The sequence below is a fragment of the Lepidochelys kempii genome, chromosome 19 (genome assembly GCF_965140265.1).
Source record: "Lepidochelys kempii isolate rLepKem1 chromosome 19, rLepKem1.hap2, whole genome shotgun sequence".
NCBI classification, from domain to species: Eukaryota; Metazoa; Chordata; order Testudines; family Cheloniidae; genus Lepidochelys; species Lepidochelys kempii.
In genome coordinates, this window is record NC_133274.1 from 10,760,272 (window position 1) to 10,778,550 (window position 18,279).

At 58.7% G+C, this 18,279-nt stretch overlaps 1 protein-coding gene across 2 annotated transcripts; it reads right to left on the reverse strand.

Moving 5' to 3' along the window:
* Positions 1 to 932: 932 nt before the first annotated feature.
* Positions 933 to 17,452, reverse strand: CD164L2 (CD164 molecule like 2). Of its 2 annotated transcripts, none has more exons than XM_073317711.1 (6): positions 17,246 to 17,451; positions 13,027 to 13,131; positions 9,457 to 9,534; positions 8,626 to 8,763; positions 6,150 to 6,312; positions 933 to 2,014 (listed from the first exon to the last, which is right to left on the reverse strand). In XM_073317711.1, exons 1-6 carry the CDS (start codon positions 17,328 to 17,330, stop codon positions 2,008 to 2,010), a joined length of 576 nt encoding a protein of 191 aa, XP_073173812.1. In that variant the 5' UTR covers positions 17,331 to 17,451; the 3' UTR covers positions 933 to 2,007. The 2 variants fall into 2 exon arrangements, with proteins under 2 accessions (XP_073173812.1, XP_073173811.1); XM_073317710.1 differs by lacking the exon at positions 933 to 2,014 and adding an exon at positions 2,810 to 4,719 and having other exon boundaries at positions 17,246 to 17,452.
* Positions 17,453 to 18,279: the final 827 nt, after the last annotated feature.

Consider the following 18,279-nt stretch of genomic DNA (forward strand, 5'->3'; position numbering starts at 1 on the left):
CTGAGACCCCCTGTCCTCGGCCACATGCCATGACAACGCCCTGCAAAGGGGAGATACACACACTCGCTGGGGCAGTCCCGCTCTGTGCTGAGGACTGGGTCGGGCTGACAGCTGTAGTGCTCAAATGCGAGGTGCGGTGCCGAGCACAAGGCTGGGAGCCAGGAAGTCGTGAGTTCGGTTCTTAGCACTGAAACGAACGCCTTGCTGCGGCCGCCTTTGCGTGCCTCAGTTTCCCCATCTGTGAAAAGGGGATAACACCGTCCCTTCACAGTGGGGTCCAAAGCTCACATCCCTGGATGGTTTGGTTTCTGTTCCTACGAATAACAGGGAGGAGAGCAGAACACAGACCAAATCCTTCACTCCCAGTGGGGCTAGGCAGAGCCAAACCCCACACTTGGAACATTCCCAGCCCCGGCCATTCACAGCCACCCCAAACACAGCACCTCCCCGCTGCAACCCCATGTCCCTCTCCACTCGGGCGCCGGTTGATCACTGAGCGTAGCAAGAGGATCCCATTGCAGTGGCCAGGGGCTTACTGCTGCTCAGGATCAGGGCCTAGGGGATGTGGGCCAGGCCCAGGGGCAGCCATGCAGTTCAGCAGCCTGGCTCCCTGCTGCTGGCCCTGGAGAAGAGGAATGCAGCTGCCTGCATTGCTGAACAGCCCCATTGTCAGCAGGCCACGGGTGAGAACTAATCACCCCGGGCCCAGGTGCACACACGGTGTAGAGGAGGCGAAGGTTAAGTCCATAACTGTCCTCCCAGGACAGCCCAGCTCCCCTCTGCCCGTCCCAGGTGTATGCTCCAGATCCCACCCACCAGAGCGGGGGACTGCCAGCTGCAGGAAACTTGCTCATCAGGCTACCGCGGCGCTGGCAGCTCCCTGGATGTAACGCAGTCCCCGTCGCTCCCACACATGACCCAGACACCCAAGAGTCAAGAACAAGAAAGTGCTTTTATTTACCTCCTCTGCGTGCAATGACTCCATCCCCCCGCAGCGCTGCGTGGCCAGGGGTTGGAGCCTGGAGTCCCACCAGCCTGGCTGGGGCTGCAGCCCGCCCAGGGGAAACGGAGCCAGCGTGGGGAATAACACAACCAGCCCCCTGTGAGAGCAGATTGGGCCTGGGAAGGGGAAAAGGCAGCTGGCAGGCACCAGAGAGATGATCTGGGGAACATCTGGGGGGGCCCTTAGGCCACCCTTAAAGAGGAAACCAGCAGTGGGTTGTGGGTCCCTTGAGATCTCCAGAAGGAACAGCACTAGGAAGCTCACCTGAGCCTAGGGGAGACCTCTCCAGCCCCTGTAGCCTGGGAAAGCCCTTTGTCTGAGGATCAGTCGGCATGACTGAGCAGGGGTTACAAAGATGAAGGCTGGTGAGAAGTTACAGGCCGGGATGGGGCAGAGGGCTCAAGGCATGTGCATGGGAGTGGGGGGAGGTATGTTCCTCCAGCAGACAGAAGGTGAAGGCCCAGTGGACTGCTGACCCCAGGCAAGTGGCTGACCCAGCTTTGCCCCCCTCACCCACTGGAATTATAGCAGGAAATGGGAGCTCGCCAGCCCGGGGCACAGGGCGGGGGAGAAACGAACAATCAAACAGAGCTAGAGCTGTGCCGTGGAGGGTCCGGCGAAGGTGGTTTGAGCCCATCAGCCCCGGGGGTCCATCCATCCAGAGAGGGCAGGGCCAGGAGGGCACCCTGAGCTTTCCAAACAAGGCAGCGACATTAGGTCTTGCTGGGGACTGGCCTGAGCCTGGGATGGAGCGTGTGTGGTCCCGGGGCCAGGCCTCCCCGTGACGAGTCTAATGGACCACATGGCTCCGAGCCGGAGGACCCGGCCTGGCAGTGCTTTGCATAGCTCCATGGCGCCCAGATCTCCTGCCCCAGCAAGCGGCGCTGAAGGAGGGAGAGGGGCGCTGCTGCGAGCAAGCAGGGCAGCCGGAGCACTGACCGCCTCGTCTTCCATTCCTCCTCCCACAGGAAACCACTTCATCGCACCGCCCCGGGGATCAGCCGTCAGATCCTAATGCGGTGGGACAAAGAAGAGAGCTCACCAGCGAGGGCCGAGTCCTACTGCAATCGCTGCCCGCCCCCGGCGCAGCCATTCCCCACCCTGGCGCAGGCTGCTGGCTCAGACAGGCCTGGATGCCCCAGGGGCTTGGCAGCGCAAGGAACCCTTCACAACCAGGTCGCTGGTTCAATCCCAGCCCAGGGAGGCAGCTCTCAGCAGAGGATCCTCCTCTGTCCCTAAACCAGGGCCAGCACCATCCCGCTGTCGATCTGGCCCCAAGAGGGTAATGTAGTTAGATGGGCAAATAAACCATGGGTGGGGGACGGACAGACAGACACAGGGCTGCTTGTAGGGAAACAGGCCAATTATGCACAGCCCAGGGACATGGCTCCTTGCTTCCCACGGGCAGATTGTACTGGCCACCCCCGTCCTTGTCCTTGAAAACCCAAACGTTCTCAGCCTCTCCCCGGCCCCTTAGGACCTAATGCACACGGCGGGTGCTGGAGATGGTCTCCCAGAGACCCTTCTATCAGAGAGCCTGACACGATAGCAGGGGCGTGGGCGCACGCCGGCCTCAAGGGCCCTTCGCACGCCTGGAGGACAAAGCTGGACAGGCATCCATTTGCCCTCGCAGCCTGGCGGGGCAGGGGAACCAGATACCTGCTACGGCAGCACCGGCCCATGCCCGGCAGGTCAGCCCAGTTTGCCCGGGCCCGTGTAACTCTGCCAAGCGATTTCCACACCTTGAGCTGTCCTCAACCTCCCGCCCCTGCGCTGGGATCCACCCAGCAATAAAGAGCCACCCTGGAGAAATCAAACCGTGCAGCTTTAATTCCGCCCCCGCGCTCACAAGGCTTCGGCCCACTGCACACAGCATGCCCCCAGCCGCCCCCCAGGGACCCACACGGCAACACAACGGCACAGCAAGAGCACGCGGACGGCTGGGGGGGAGCGGGCAGAGGGAGGGGTACAGGCCCTGTTAACCATCCCACCTTCCCCTCACAACGGCTGCGTTGGGGAAGGGGGGACAAAGCGATACCGGCAGACATGCTGCTGGCCCGGGGGGGGGGTGGCGGGGTGGGGGCGGTCAGAGCCGTCTGCTGCTAAGCTACCTTGAGCAGAGCCACGGTACATCCAGATAGATGCTGCCATCCAGACAGAACGGGGAGCTGCTGGGGATGCCAGTGGCCAGGAGCACCCTGTATTTTAGAGATGGCCCCACAGCGAGCCAGCATAGCATCACCTGCCCTGCCACCAGGGGGCGGGGGGATGAACAAAAATCCTCCTCGGGATTCAGCAATCAAGTGAGAAATTCAGGGACAGGATTATTTGGAAATTGCTCCGGGGGGGGGCTCAGGAAGAGGACACGAGGGGCAGGCATCTCACTGCCTCCCCGACGAGCCCCGGCAGCAGGAATTGCCGGAGGGAGAGCTCCTAAGACCCGCTCTGAGCTGCACGCAGTTTTCACACAGCTGGGGGTGGCGGATGAGCTCGGGGATAATGCACCGGGCTGGGGTTCAGGGAGACCTAGATTCGATTTCTGATTGTGCCATCGAGTCCATGCGGCACGCAGTTCAGGCCAGATTTTCAAGAGCCCAGCGCGCGAGGCGCTGACCTCATTGGAAGAGTCTGGCTGATGGGCGTGCAGGGAATCAGTTCCCTCTCTGTAAAACTGGGATAATCCTTCCTCTCCCTCTTGAAGACAGTCAACCTCTTGGGGCGGGGTCTGTGTCTCACTCTCCTCTGTACAGCCCCTGGCACTGGGGGGCCTGATCGTATTCGGGTCTTCTAGGCGCTACAGTGCTAAGAGAACAGACCCTGCCTGCTCCGTTCAGCGTACTTGGGAGTGCAGGGGGAAGGGCCGCGCAGAATTGCTTCCAGCAGGACACACTCCCCTGCAGATTTCAGAGGCTCTTCTCATTGTTGTATGACCTGCCGCTTCACCCCTGTAACAACGTCTCTGGCATCTTCCAGCCAAGGACCCCACAGCGTTTTACAGGTAGCTATTACTAGTGTACAGCTGGGGAAACTGAGGCACAGAGGTTCTGCAGCGAGCCCAGTGGCAGAGGCAGGAACAGAACCCAGCCCTCCCACTCTAACTCCCCCACTACACCACTCTCTCCCTCACCAGGGCCACGCGAGCACCGGAGAAGCCAATCAGGCGGGGCACAAGCAAAGGCTTTCCACACAGCCTGGCTGCACAAAGCCAAGCTGGAGCCAGACTGAGGACGCTTACGTAGGGAGGAAGGGTTGATTTCCCAGTCCACAAAGGGGGTTGTTTGGGAACTGCTATGACAGCAGAGAGCCTTGCTGTAGCACAAGGGCTGGGGCGGGGGGTAGAGACGGCCAGACGCCAGCCAAGAAAACGCTTGTGACAGCAGTGGGCCGTGGTGGTGGATGGGAACAGGGTAGCATCCCATTAAATAGCTGTGGGGACATTACTCAGCTCCATCCCTTGAGTGGGGCACTCGGCCCTGCCTTTGGGCAAGGAGACAGCATTTTAATACAAGCGAATGGGCTAGCCAAGGCCTGCATGCCCCCTCCGTGCAGCACGCAGCCAGGAAGGGAGCAGGCTGGGCTAACATGCTGCCCTGGAGACACCCCCAGCCCCAGCGACGGGCCGCTCCAAGGAAGGGTGAGGTTTTCTCTTGTTGCGGCCGTGGCCCATTTCCCGTCGCCTTGCTCGCGCACACAGCCACACCTACTGGTTCTCCTCCCTGGCGCCGGGCAGCGTGCAAGGGAAACACAGAGAGAGGGGACAGCCCCTGACATTAGACACAGGCCCAGCTCCCTGCCCAGCGCAAGACTCTACCCTCCATGCTCTCCTATGGGGTGTGAAGGGAGGCAGGGGCCCTACTCCCACAAGAGAGAAAGTCCCCGAGCCGGGACTGGGGCTGAGAGAGGCAGGGCCCCAGGTGAAACGAGGCGAGCATGTGCCCAGGACTTGGGCATGCCCAGAGGTCAGTCCCTGCATGGTGTATGGTACCTTGGGCAGGAGAGTCAGGCCAAGTGGGTTCATCCTGGAAAGGGGAAGGGGGCTCTGGATGGGCTGGCAGGTGGAGGAGCGCATAGGCTAGGGAGCAGCAGAGGAGTGTGGGTGTTGGGGGGCTTGAAGGGGCCCAGCCCAGAGCCTCTGGAGATGCCCTACCCCAGCACGGGGAAAAGAGCGAGCGAGGCCCCATTTCATCCAGCTTCAGTGACTCTGGCCCAGCCTCCCCTCTCGCAAACGGCCACTTCCCAGCTCCGGCCCATCCCCACATGCCCCAGCCAGGCCACAGTCAACATGAGGGTTTAAACAAGGAGGGCTCCGGCTCTGCAGCAGAACGAGCTTTCCTAGGGGCTGAGTCCCTGGATCCTGTGTCTCTGCTGCGAATGGCAGGAGGTGGGGGATGATTCGGGGAGGGGAGAAGCCAGCTGGCAGGCACCAGAGAGATGAACGGGCGACAACAGATGGATGAGGAGGCAGAAAAACAACCAGATGAGAAACACATGGGGGACGAGTCTCCACCAGAGGGAAAGCTGGGGTTTATTGCTCACAGAGCACGCGCGTTGGGGAGACCTGGCCTCTGCAGAGCAGGGAGAGGCAGAGCGGATGCCCCAGTGAGCATAAGGGGGACAGGACAGGGGAAAAGGAGAACACGGAAAGTTTCACAGCAGGGCCTGCATGAGCGTGAACCAGCGATGCACGGCCACGAGCAAGAGAGAGGAGCCTGGATGAGACGCCACACACGGCCACGTGCACGCAGCTGGCGGAGACAGACACGCAAGGGTCTCGCAGCGCCCAGGGGAGCAGGTGCAGAGACCCCAGACGCACACGACTGCCTAGCTGTGGCAGGGGAAAACATGCCCACGGCGGTTCTAGACAGATTGCAGTCAGTGCTTTCTAAACACGGGTGGAAAGATGGGAGCCAGACAGTGCTAAGCCCCCACCCCTCCCCCCGGGACCCGGCTGGATCTAGTAGCTGCCCCGTGTACAGCTATGGGTGGGTCAATATCGAGCCTATGGCACCAGTGGGTCTCCCTCTATGCCCCATCACACACAGCCCACGTGGCAGGGCTCGCCCCCAGCCGCTCCCGGGATCGGAGCTGTCCTCGAGCCCCAGGACCGAGCCTGGCCAAGACAGTGTGTGTGTGGGGGGGAGCTTACAGTGTCTGGTAGGTGCTGTCCTTGGACTTGAGGAACTTGACGATGAAGTAGAAGACGGCCTGGATGCTCAGCACGAGGACGATCCCCCCCACGAAGCTGGCTGAGTTGAAGCCAGGCGGGCGGAACTCGGGGGTGGCCGTCAGCGGGGGGCCGGCTGTCGTCCCTGGGGGGGGAAGCAGCAAGGGCATTACTGGGGCCTGGCGCCACGCGCACCCCCCTGCAACGCCACGCTCCTTCTCCCGGCATGCCACCTGCTCCCTAGTTACTGGCCACCTGAGCAGGCTTCTGGGCCCTTGGGGCCCCGAGCCCAGATAATAGGGATGCTGTCCTTGGTGCTGAAGGCAAGACCTCTCTCCTGCCCCTGGCTAAGCAGGGCTTCCCTAGGCAGTGACGGAGGGAAAGGGCCAGGAGGAAGAGATGGGAGATGCCCTAGGCTCTGGAACAGGCTCACCTAAAGCTCTCCAGGAACCAGGAGGGGCATTCCACCTGGAGAGAACACTGCCTTCTCTGCCAACGCCCCAGCATGGTGCCAGGGGGACCGGGCCATCAGAGATGAAGCTGAGGTCCTGGTTGTTTGGGACGAGGGTCATTCCAGATCCCATGGCACTTCCCCCATTCTCTTTGGCCAGCAGCATCTCTTCTTCCCCACCCCACCAGTGCTGCAGTGTACGAGTGGGCAGCTGCCTCCCCCCCAGAGGTGGCTGCATTCCAGCACAGCCCGCATGCTCGGATTCCTCTCGTGATCTAATCTCCCAAGCCCAGATGGCTTCTCAGGCACCGAAGCTGATGGTGACGCAGCAGCTGGTTGACTGGCGAGGAAGAACTAGACCCGTCTGGCGGCAGATGTGAGAGGAAGGGGCAGAAACACAGAGCAGCGGCGTTCTGCAGCCTGATATGTTTTATAACAGAGTGAAATGCAAAGGGTCGGGGGTACGCTGCAGGTCCCCCATGCACACTACAGACTCCAGAGGGGTCACTGGAAGGAGACTGTTTACGGAATGGAGTTTAACCCTTTCAGTGCTCTCGCTCTGCCAGCCCGTTCCTCTGTCCACAGCACCTGCTGCAGCAGAGAGTTTACTGCAGAGCAGAGACTGCGTGAGTGTGAGTGTGTGAGAGCGAACCACCTGCATGCGGAATGGGAGGACTGGGAAGAGAAGCCATCAGCTGCTCTGCTAACGAGAGCGACTGCCCATCAGAGCCTGGGCTGGATCAATAATTCACAAAGCTCCGGGATAAAGTTACTCGTTTTAATTAGCTGAAAGCTCTCTGATTCCTGCTCCTCCTTCCTGGAAAAAGGCTCCTTCCCATAACACTGCCGTCCCGTTCCCCATACTCCCACCTGGTTACCCTCCCCACCCGCCCTAGCAAACAATGAGCCAGGAACTGGAAAGAGTATTTGTGCCCATTGCATGCTGCCTGCCTCCATTTCCCCAGGCAGGTGCAGCTGGATACGGTATCCTCTTCCTATCCCATGCTGCATTGCTACAGCCTGTCTCACAGGTGCTGGGATCCTCTCCACCCAGAGCTCTTACGAGCCCAGGGCTCGGCTGCATTTTAGTGGGGAGTGAAGCAATGCTTGGAGAGTCTCTATGTAAAATCAGAGGGCTCTCTCTCTCACTTGCACACAGGTCTGATTTTTCCGAACGTTTGGGCCCCAAATACACATGCAAAATGAGTGTGCAAGTTGATCAACTTGTGATACTCTGCATGAGCGATGACCTGGTTTGCACGAACAGATCACAGTTAACTGTGCCTATAAGTTAGTATGCGGGTGTCTCACACCCTCTTGTAAAAGAAGTCAGATCCATCGTTCAGACATAATAGGTAGCGCTGGATGCTTCACAAAAGGCACCGCACGCAGCCCGGGGAGCTCGGCAGGTAGAGATGTCAGCCACCCCTGCCTTAGTACATGCTAGGCTTTCACCAAATATTTGGAGATCCCCAAAATGGGGCTCTCCCCTATGTGACAGTGCTCTGATTAATAGAATACTTTGCCTTTGTATAGCACCGGGCATTAACCTAGAAGCACTTCAGGCAGTGATTAGTAACCCTCCAAACTCTCCCTGGGATGGCAGGGAAAGAATGTCATTATTCTCCTTTTCAGTGCAGATGGAGAAACTGAGGCACGGAGCGGGGGAGGGACAGGAGGACTTTGCAGAAGTGTCACAGCCAGCACTGTCAGTGGAACCCAGGAGTCCTGAGGGCCAGGCCTGTGCTTGAATTACAGCACACGCTTCCCTCCCCCTGTTTCTGCAGGAGAAATTCTAGAACGAAGAGACATTCAACTGGCTGTCTGCCGCGGGAAGGAAGAGTGAGTGTTCTCACCAAAACAAACCCTGCCAGACTCCTCCCCGCTGACCCGAGCCTGGTGCAAGAACCACAAATTTGAACTTGCCTCTACTCCAGCCTGCCACTGCTGGTCACCCTAGATCCCCAGCTGGACACTCCCTCCCCAGCCCACCTGGGTGCCACTTGCCTGGCGTGAGGATCTCTGGCTCCTTGGTGGGCGCTCTCCGGGGCTCCTTGGTGGGCGCTCTCCGGGGCTCCTTGGTGGGCGCTCTCCGGGGCTCCTTGGTGGGCGCTCTCCGGGGCTCCTTGGTGGGCGCTCTCCATGCTGAGGGGGCAAGGGTGGCAGAACAAAACAAGGTGCTTAGAGGCCAGAGTTCCTCTCTGGCTCTTACCATGGCTGGGACTGGAGCAGATGGGACTGGAGCTCCCCCACCGTCACTGTTCCTGCCCCGTTCCCTACAGCGTCCCCTGCTGGGAGCGGCTGGGTCTCATGTAGCTGGGGACATCAATTGGCCGTCAGACATATCAAGTTCCCCAACGGGTTGAGCCCATGGAACTGCGCCTTCTTCTCCCAGGACAGGCAGCCCTGCTTATACCCTATGCATGCAATTAGCTGCAGGCAGGGGCTCCTGCACACATTTAGTCAGAGGTGTTTACAGGATCCTGGAAGCAGCTAGGACAGGAGTAGCTAGCTGCTGCCTTGATAGCCAGTGCTCCTGCCACGTTCTCCACAGCGCCTCCTGCAGGGAGAGGCCGGGGCTGGTCTCACAGCTGCCGCTCCTGCAGCGGAGTGTGGGTTCTCTTACACAAAAGCAGATGATAAACAGCAGCAATACCAGGCACTTACATTGAGACCATCAGCTCGCACAGCGCCTTGCAAAGAAGGGGGAATATCATCCCCATTTGACAGATGGGAATATAAATAGCACCTGAGCCAGGGACAGAATACAGGTCTGCCGAGGCCTGGTGCTGCACTCCACCCATGGCCTGTGCGGCTGCGTTCACCCCGGGAAGTTACCTGGACACGTAGCTGTGACATTGTAGATGGAGCATGTCTCCTTGGTGGCTTCTCCCTTCCCAATGCAGTCCCCAGGCCCTGAAGGAAAGAGGAAAAAACTTCCACAAAACTCCCCTGAGCAAACCTGCCCTCTAGAAAACCCTGCCATTCCCCCCCGCGAGGAGGGCTCTGAGTGGGGGAGGCCTGGCTGGCGTGGGGAGACAATGAGCGAGACTGTGTGGTCAGCCTGGTAAGCCACACACGAGCACTGGGGAAGCAGAGTCTAAGGACTCAAAAGTCCAAACCTGCCCAAATGAGCATACGGGCTTTGAGTTTGACATGTCCCGACTTTGCCTCAGCAGCCTCTGCTCCCCCAGGCCCTGCCCAGCATCACGCCCAGAGCTTGTGCGGACGGCATCACGCTTGGAACACGATCTCCCGCGGGGATGCGTTCCTGAATGGCGTTTCTTGGACGACCGGCAAACCTCTCCCCCCATCGGATCCATGCAGCTTTCATCAGGGCCCGTGGTTTGTACCGACAATTCCCCCAGGAGCTGTAAGTCCTGGGAGAGCCCCATCGTAGGCTGAAACAGGGACTGGCTCTCACCCTTGGGGATATTTCAGTTCCTGGAGGGTGGAAGAACAGCAAGGAGATCACATCTCCCATTGTTTTGTCCCTATAAGTGGCTCTCTCCAGCATTAGACACCTAACCACAAATTCCAGCCTATTTGGGATCCACAGACCCCCAGATCGATGGGATCCCGTGGAACTCAAGTCACAACCCTGGCGTCAGCTCAGCTGCATGAGCTCCATCCCCTTTGGAAAGCCAGTTGTTATTTTATCATTTCAGCTATGGACCCTTACATAGCTTCACTCCAGACCCCAGTAACCTGGCAGAAGCCCATCCCAGCACATGGCTGCTGGATGAAGATGGCTGGACCAACAGGCAGCTGGACCTAGCATGGCACACCAGAAACCCATTCCTGGAGAGCAAGAGGCAGCCTACTGGCTTGTCAGCCACGCAGACAAGCTGTTCAGATGCCACTTCTAGAGCAAGAGGTCATGGTTGACTTGCAAGCAGAGCAGAATCTGAGGCATCTCACCCCAGAAATGGCTGCATGTTACCAGCAGGTGACGTGATCTCCAAATAGACAGACTCTGGTTACTTTAGTTAAAGTCACCAAAGGAGCCTGGGCTTCCCAAAAGAGTTTAAACAAAGTGGCAGGTATTTTTAAGCTACTGGGTTTTCTGCAGGTCCATGTGCTTGGGCTGATGGGTCGGCTTCTTCTTGCCGCACATTCTTCTGTCTCAGTTATCTGCCCCACCCATTGGGAAGTGGAGGATTTTCGATTCCATTATCTCTGCTTCTCCCTCCCCCCGCACTCCCGACGACATCAGTTGTTATTGAAGGTAGCAGCAGAAGCATCCAGAGCCCCCTCCCAAAGCAACAGGACACCCACCCAGAAAACAAAGATGCCGTGTGCTGTTCTGTTCAGGGCTGGCTGGGCCCTGGGCTTTAAAGCACCAGGGGGAGATTTGAAAGAGACAGACTCCCACAGCAAAGACCTAGTGTCTTCCATGGGTCACAGAGCAGGGACTTTGCAAAGACTCCAGCTTGGAGAGCTCATGCAACACTGCATAGCGGGACAGAAGCAAGAGAATGAATTACACGGATGAGCAGGAAAGATCCTCACGCAGTCGCCAGTCTGTCACTTTTCCTCACTCGGCTCTGAAAGGGACAACCCAACTCCCCTTGCCCAGCTGGGCCTGATCCCCTCGGTGCCCCCGGCAGAGCAATGGGACAGCGGGCGTGGCAAGTGGCTCTGCTGGCCACAGCGCGCATAGGGTGGGCCGGGGCGTACACACCAGAACAGCGAGCGGAGTTTGTTCTTTGCTCACTGGGGGAACTGGGCTGCCCGGCCACCGGAGCTTAATTTGTGCCTGGGGTTGGCAGGGCTCAGCCCCAGCCTCTCGGTGGCACGCAAGGCCATGCTGGGCAGAGGATGCCAGGGTTACCGCTGGAGCCCCGGCACTTCTGCCTTTGCAAATTAAGCACCGCCAGCCACGGCAGACTGAGCTAGCAACCCACCAGCCCTGCACCGGCCACCAGGTGGCGCTGCTGCTGTTGGCCGGCGGTGGGGCTGGAGGGGTGAGGCCTAGAGCCAGAGGTCTTTGCAGGGGGTGGGAAGACAGGCTGCACCCGCCAGTAGAAGCAGCTGGGGGCGGGTGGCACTCGATACCGGGGAGCGTGATTCACGGGGCCGTGGGAGGCGATGGCTTAGGACAGGGTGGGAGGATAATGGGATTTTTGGCAGGTGAATGTGTGGGGGATGCTGGGTAATTTGGGGGGTGATGATGTGACTGGGGAGGGGCCCCCCACTAATGACTCTTGGTCCCCCGTCCCCACCCTTAATCAGACCACAGTAGGCCAGCTGTTGCCTCTCCGCTGGGTTTAGCGGCTCCCTGCGGGCTGGCTCCTCACTGTACCACAGAGGCTTTTGCGGCGGGCGGCTGGGCCTGACCTCAGTCTGGCTTTCGAGCAGGGCGCTGCAAGGGAAGAGGTGGCCAGACTAGCAGCCAGGGAAGCCAGGCCTCAGCTCACAGAACCAGCCGGGGCCCCTCCGCGTCCTCCGTCTATCCCGCAAGGAGGAGAACGCTGCTTTCACCAGGGTGGTCACCTCCACTAGAGGGCTGAGCTGGGGTGGGGTGTGGGTTCCCCAGCATCCCCCATCGAGACCAGCGTCCAGAGACAGGGAGATTTCTCCAAGATGGTTTCCATAGGGAAGCAGGACATGACTAGGTGGACAGTGAAGAAACCTTCCGTCACTGAATCACTTAGAAAGCTTGAAATTCAGCTGTCAAAGGGCAGCAAACTCCCCACCGCCCTGCCAACATGAGAGGAAGCAGCTCAGCCTAATCCCCCACCTGGCTAGCAGCGCCGAATACAACCAGCAGCGCCCTGTCCGGCCCGGGGACAAACCCGCCCCAACAGAGAGCGAGCGAACGCAGGCCCCTGCCGGGAAAGGCAGTCAGGAAATCTGTCCTGAAACCATTCGCAGTGGAACCCTCTCCCGATACCCCGGTGACAGCCCGATACCCCGGTGACAGGCGCAGCATCCGACCCATCACGGACACTGGCGTCGGGAGAGAGCACGTGGCCTGACCACAGTAAAAGTGCCCACCCATTTGGGCACCCGCAGAGAGGGCCGGTCTTTCCAAGCCCTCAGTGTGACCCTTACAGATGGGTTTTCTGAGCCCTCGTGAAAACCAGACCCCAGTTGTGGGTGCGTAGACTCTAGCTCAAAGGGAACAGGGCCCACTAACACTTAAGACACTGGTACTTTCCAGGCCACCAGCAGAACAATCCTAGGGCCTGTTTCTAGCCATTTCCTGGGCCCAGGGTGGGTCTGAGAACCGTGCCAAGGATTCGCCCTACACGGAGGGTTTGGGAGAAGGCTTTAAGATCCCTGCTGACGGTGGAAGCTGTGCTGATGTTTGAACACAACCGGATACCTCCTGGCCAGCAGGACCCATGGGGCCAGGCTGCAAAGGGTTAACACAGGAGAACTCGAGGTGCTCCCCCACCGTACCTGGCTCCTCCAAGGCTCCGCAGTGCATCCACACGCAGCCTGTGATGTTCCGGGAAGCGTCTCCTTCAATGCACCTCTCACAGGGCTCCAGCTGTTTGCACTCTCCTGCCAAAACCAAGAGGACGCCAGATGTCAGGTCACAGCAAGCAGCCGGGTAACTAGCCCGCCCCGCCGTCTTTCTGCTTGGAGGACGGGGCACGGAGCCATGAGACGTCAAGGTTGAAGGGCACCTCGGAACTGCTAAGTGAAGCCTTCACAGACACAGAACAGTCCCCAGCCCCCTCGGTTCTGACCTGACCGGGGGCCTTCTCGGGAGCCTGGCCAGCATCCCCCATGGGCGACTTGGTACCATGGCCTCTGAGCGACACTCAGACCCAGCAAGCCACGGCCCCGGCGAGTGTCTGGAGAGTCAAGACATTCCAGCCCTTGCCCCCTCTTGGAAGTTAGGTGGATTAGAGTCTAAGGATTAGACCCAAGAGAGGTAGAGTTTTGTGGTCTGAGCACGGGATAGAGTCAGAGCTCTCCAAAGCCTATGCCTCCCTGTCCTCAGGCACGTCACTTCAGTACCTAAATACCTTTGAAAATCTGGGCCTCCGTTTCTCCATCTCTGAAAGTAGGACATTCATTTTCACATACCTCACCTGGCTGTGGCCCTGAGCTACAGGTGTCCCGCACTGAATGCCCTCCCCAGAGAAGCAGAGAACACCCCAGTGCTTTACATGGAGCGACAGCCATGCCTTGCGCTGACCTAGCCCTTTTAGTCACAGATCTCAAAGCACAAATACACAGAGCTGGGCTAATGGCTGATTTGTTTGGATCCAAGCCAGTTCTGAAAAAACTCACTTCAGGATGAACTGACCGAGGGGTTTTTGAATTTTCAGTGAATTGAAGACCTCCATTTCGGGCTGTTCCAGAGCAGGGCCTTGGCCCTGGGTTCCCTAAATCTCCGGTGACTGCCCAAAGCACCGGGCTAAGGGCCATAAGGGTCTGTGGGGCCGTGGCTGGATCACCTCCTCCTCCGGTTGTTTTTGTGAATGGCCCAAACTATTTGGGTCAACTTCCCTGTGCTACCCCTGGGCAGTTCCCTCCAGAGGCTGGGGCACTGGGACAACCCTGCAGCACTCCTCACCTGCACCCAGCTCTGGGTGGAGCCACGTTGACCTCGCAGGATTCCTGTAACCAGCCCCACATTCTGGGGCTGCTGTCCTAGGGCGACAGCCTGCTTCCTCCGGCCTCCTGCCTAATTCACTGGCAAAGCCTGATCATGGGAGAGCCAAGGATTCGCTGCCACAATGGGTCCCAATCCTGAAATCAGTGACTGAGAATGCTCAGCACATCCCAGGAGGCAATCGGCACTTGAGAGGATTGGACCCATAAAAACTATCTGGGGTGGAGCATTCACAGTTAAAGGCTGGTCTCCTGGCTAATGCCTTGCACCTGGACTCAGGAGAGCTGGGTTTATTGCCAGTTGGGTGACCCTGGGCAAGTCACTGAAATAGCTCCATACCTCAGTTTCCCTACCTGTAAAATGGGGGTCATTCCTTTGCCTTGTCTACTTAGATTGTAAACTCTTTTGGGCAGGGACTGTCCAGATCCCGGTCCACACAGCCCCCAGCCCCAGGGAGCCCTGATCTCCCTTCAGGTCACTAGAAATAATGATACAAGTAGCAGCCTTCATGCTCCGTGGCTATTCCCCCAAACTGGGCCTGCTTGCTAATGGCCAGATACTTGCTAACGGCTAGGGTCCATTCTAGAGAGAGAAGCTCTCGGTGGAAAGTCCAACCAGAACCTGGGTGTCAGCACAGGATAAAAATCAGAGCGCATCCTAGCTCCCAGCAGCATGAGCCTAGCGGTCCCCAGTGTTTGCCTCCCAGAACTGCAGCCAGGCTGGGCTTTTTTCTAACAGGGGTTTGCCCCCTGCCCTGGCCCTTGCTGGCTTAAAAACACAGCCTCCCCCTCCCCCACCCGGATAGGCGTTAGCAAGTCCAACCACTATCACCGGTGGGATCCCACTGTGCCTGCCCCCCACATTTACTCATCACCACCCCAACATTTTAAAAAATAGCCCAGGGGAAAGTAAAGTGAGTCACCCAGGTATCGAACGGGCATCTCGTTTTTATTTTCGGAGAACTCTGTTGCCCCTGCGTTATTTGTTCGAAATGGAAGCAAAGTTAGCCAATAAGGAGGGGATAGAGGGGAGGCTGCGCGATCTAGTGGTTAGAACAGGCCCTTTGGTGTCACGACAGCAGGATTCCTCCCCAAAGCCCACGTAGGCCTGGGCTGAACTTGAAGCACAGGAGTCGAGGGGGCTACTCGTGCAGCGGAAGGCACGCGGGCGTTGGTCACTGTTTGTACAGGAAAGGTTCATTGGCTCCGGGCACCCCAGGCTCTGGGTGTCCAACTTGTGCCCTCGAGAGCCTGTTGTTCAGAGGGACGGAGTGCCCGCCGGCCTTGCTGATAACAGCCGGCGTTGGGGGCACTCAGCACTGTCATGAATCAGGCCCCAGATCACAAGTTGAGCACCCAAAATTAGCAATTACCTTGGAAAAACCTAGGCACCCATCCCACAGTGAGCTCCACTCAGGTAAATCCCAGCACACCCATGGAGGTCACTGCCAGTTTGGGGCCCTGGAGGACCTTAACCTGTGTGCCTCGGTTTACCCCCTTGGGAGGGATGCCCACCCTTGGAAAAGCTGGACTGAGACACATTACAGGAGCAAAAAGGATGATTTCGGGACAGCTAACGAGCAGCTTAGGGTCTGAGTTGAAACAAAGGGTCCTCCAAACCAGCTGGCCATTAACCACTAGGCGGAGCCTGACTCACAGGCCATTCCTGCTATTGCAAACCATGAAAAGAGAAAAGAAAATAATTAGGCAATTACCTTCCTGCATTAAGTTAAAAGCTGAGCCACACATTGCCATGGATACAGTGTTTTGGTGCTAACACTCCTCTTTGCCTAGCAGTTAAAGAGCTGTACAGTAACCAATGGGAAAGCAGGACTTTGTTCTCAGGGTTTCAGGCAGGTTTAGAATTTAAGTTATTTTTATCCTGCCAGGCACAGACACACAGAATCAGACATTTTGCTGAATGCCGCCTATTCCGATGCTTTACACTGGGAATCGGGCAGCTGGAGGGAAAAAACAACACACAGATTGTTGCTAAGCCCTGGTGAGAGGTGGATTCAGATTCTAGAGCACCAGAAAGTCCCAGCTGCAGAAAGGTGAGCGAATCTGCAAGCGCTCGTCCCAGACTGGCAGGCAATCAGCTGAGCTGGAGAGCTCGGTGAGGAATGATTTAGGTCTCTTGTGGGCCATCCCCCCACCCCCGAGCTAGAAATCCCCCCCGAGCTAGAAATCTCTCCCAAGCATTTCATGTGGGAAATTAAACAAGAGCGGGATTTGCATGGTGAGAACACAGAGCTCACGCGAGTCCCCAAGGAGGCAGGGAAACACAGGTGCACAGTTTAAGCTGGAAGTTACAGCAAGGAAATTGACCCTGCACAAATCGGTTCCAATCCCCTAAAGAGAGAACCCCGCAAACTGAGGGCCAGATTTTGAGCTCAGGTCATACCCCCATTTGGGAACATTGTCCATTGTCTGCCCCAGTGCTGGGAGCTTAGCACAAGGGCTGCTCTGGGCACCAGCCACAGATCTGCTCTGAGCAGGGTCACAGGATAGTGGCGGGTGGCCGGTCATGGGTTACCACTGGCCTGGAACTGGTCAGTGGAGGAATGGGTCACAGAACCAGGCGAACGCAGCCCCAGCCATGCAGTCCAGGGGGTTTCTCTGCCTTACCAATGGAAGTGAGAACAGCAGCTGATCACAAGCCCCAGGCTGGAATTGCTGCCCTGCAAAGGGCTCCCCTGAACCCCAGGACTTGGGAGGAGCCTGAGCCTGGACCCAGCAGCGTCCCCAGTGGTAGGAGACCCAGGAGGGCTCAGCCAGGTCACCTGGGATTGGGGGGAGGGGGGGAGTTGTTTTGAAAACAAACTCAGCGCTGTCCTGCCAAGCTGCACAGGGCTTGGGGGGAGAAGGGGGCAGAGACCCTCGTGCTCTGAGCTTCCATTTTCAACAAACCCAGACTGTGGCTCCAGCCTGGGAGCGGGGTCCCTGCTGGAGGGGTCACCCCGGGGGGAGGGGGACTCCCGGGGGGGCACCCCGGTCCCTCTGCGTTCCCCAGAGGCGCTGGAGCTGGGGAGGGGGAGAAGCTGCCACCTACCTGCCCAGCCGAGAGGCAGCCAGGGCGCGCAAAGCAGCGCGCAGCAGAGCGCAGCCCGCCGCGCCCAGGTGCGGGGCGCACCCATGTCTCCGGGGGGCAGGAGCGAGTCCCCGGCTCCGGCGGTTCGTCACTTTCGGGGGAGCGAGCGGGGCGCCCGGGAAGCAGCCGGAGCGGAGCGAGCTTATGCGCGCAGGGGCGGGGAGCTAGCAGCCAGCGTCCCGGCCGGGGGCGGAGGAATAGCCAGGTGCGGCCCCACCCAAAACCACGGGCTCCTTCGGGTGCTGCCCCTGTCGACCCCGTGGGGGCGCAGCTGCTTCTCCAGATAAGCCCCCATCTTAGCCAAAGGAGGGCACCCCCCCGAGATGCGACCTCCCCATATCCAGGGCAGAGGCCGGGGTCAGAAGCTCCCCCAGGTGCACACAAGCCCTTTCTCTACCTGCTAACAGAAATCCCACGGCTCCTCCCCAAATAGCCCTCCCTTTCCCCAGGAATCTACCCCCCTTTGGGCAGGGAGGTCAAAGGTCTTGGCCAAGGGGCAACTGTGGGTGCCCAGTTTGCACCATGACTAGCGCCCAGTGAACCTTCGCCAGCAAGTTCCAAAAACATGCACCAACATTTGCTAAATTCCTGGATTTCCTCATTTAGGCTGGAGTGCTGAGCCCTGGCACCAGGGTGGAGAGCTCCGGGCTGCGGGTGCAGGTTGGCAGCTGAGCTCCTTTAAGAATCGGGCCTTCAGTGTCACCGTGTGCACTGAGTCCCTTGGGGAAATGTCACCTCTTCTCTAAGGGCCTACCCGGGAGCGTCTGAAAAGCTAGCCCGTTGGCCCGGGCTCGTTCGCACAGCTGCCGGGGGCGGGGGCTGCACTCAGGCACACAAACAGAGTGGCCGGGATGGACAGGGCCTAAGTCAGGACGTTCACAAAGTTCCTTTGAACATGTTTGCAATGCTGCTTGCTGTTTGCATTGTGCGCTGTGCTTGCTATTTATTGCGCCAACCGTCAGCCACTTGCAGCTCACTAAAATGAGTCCTGACGG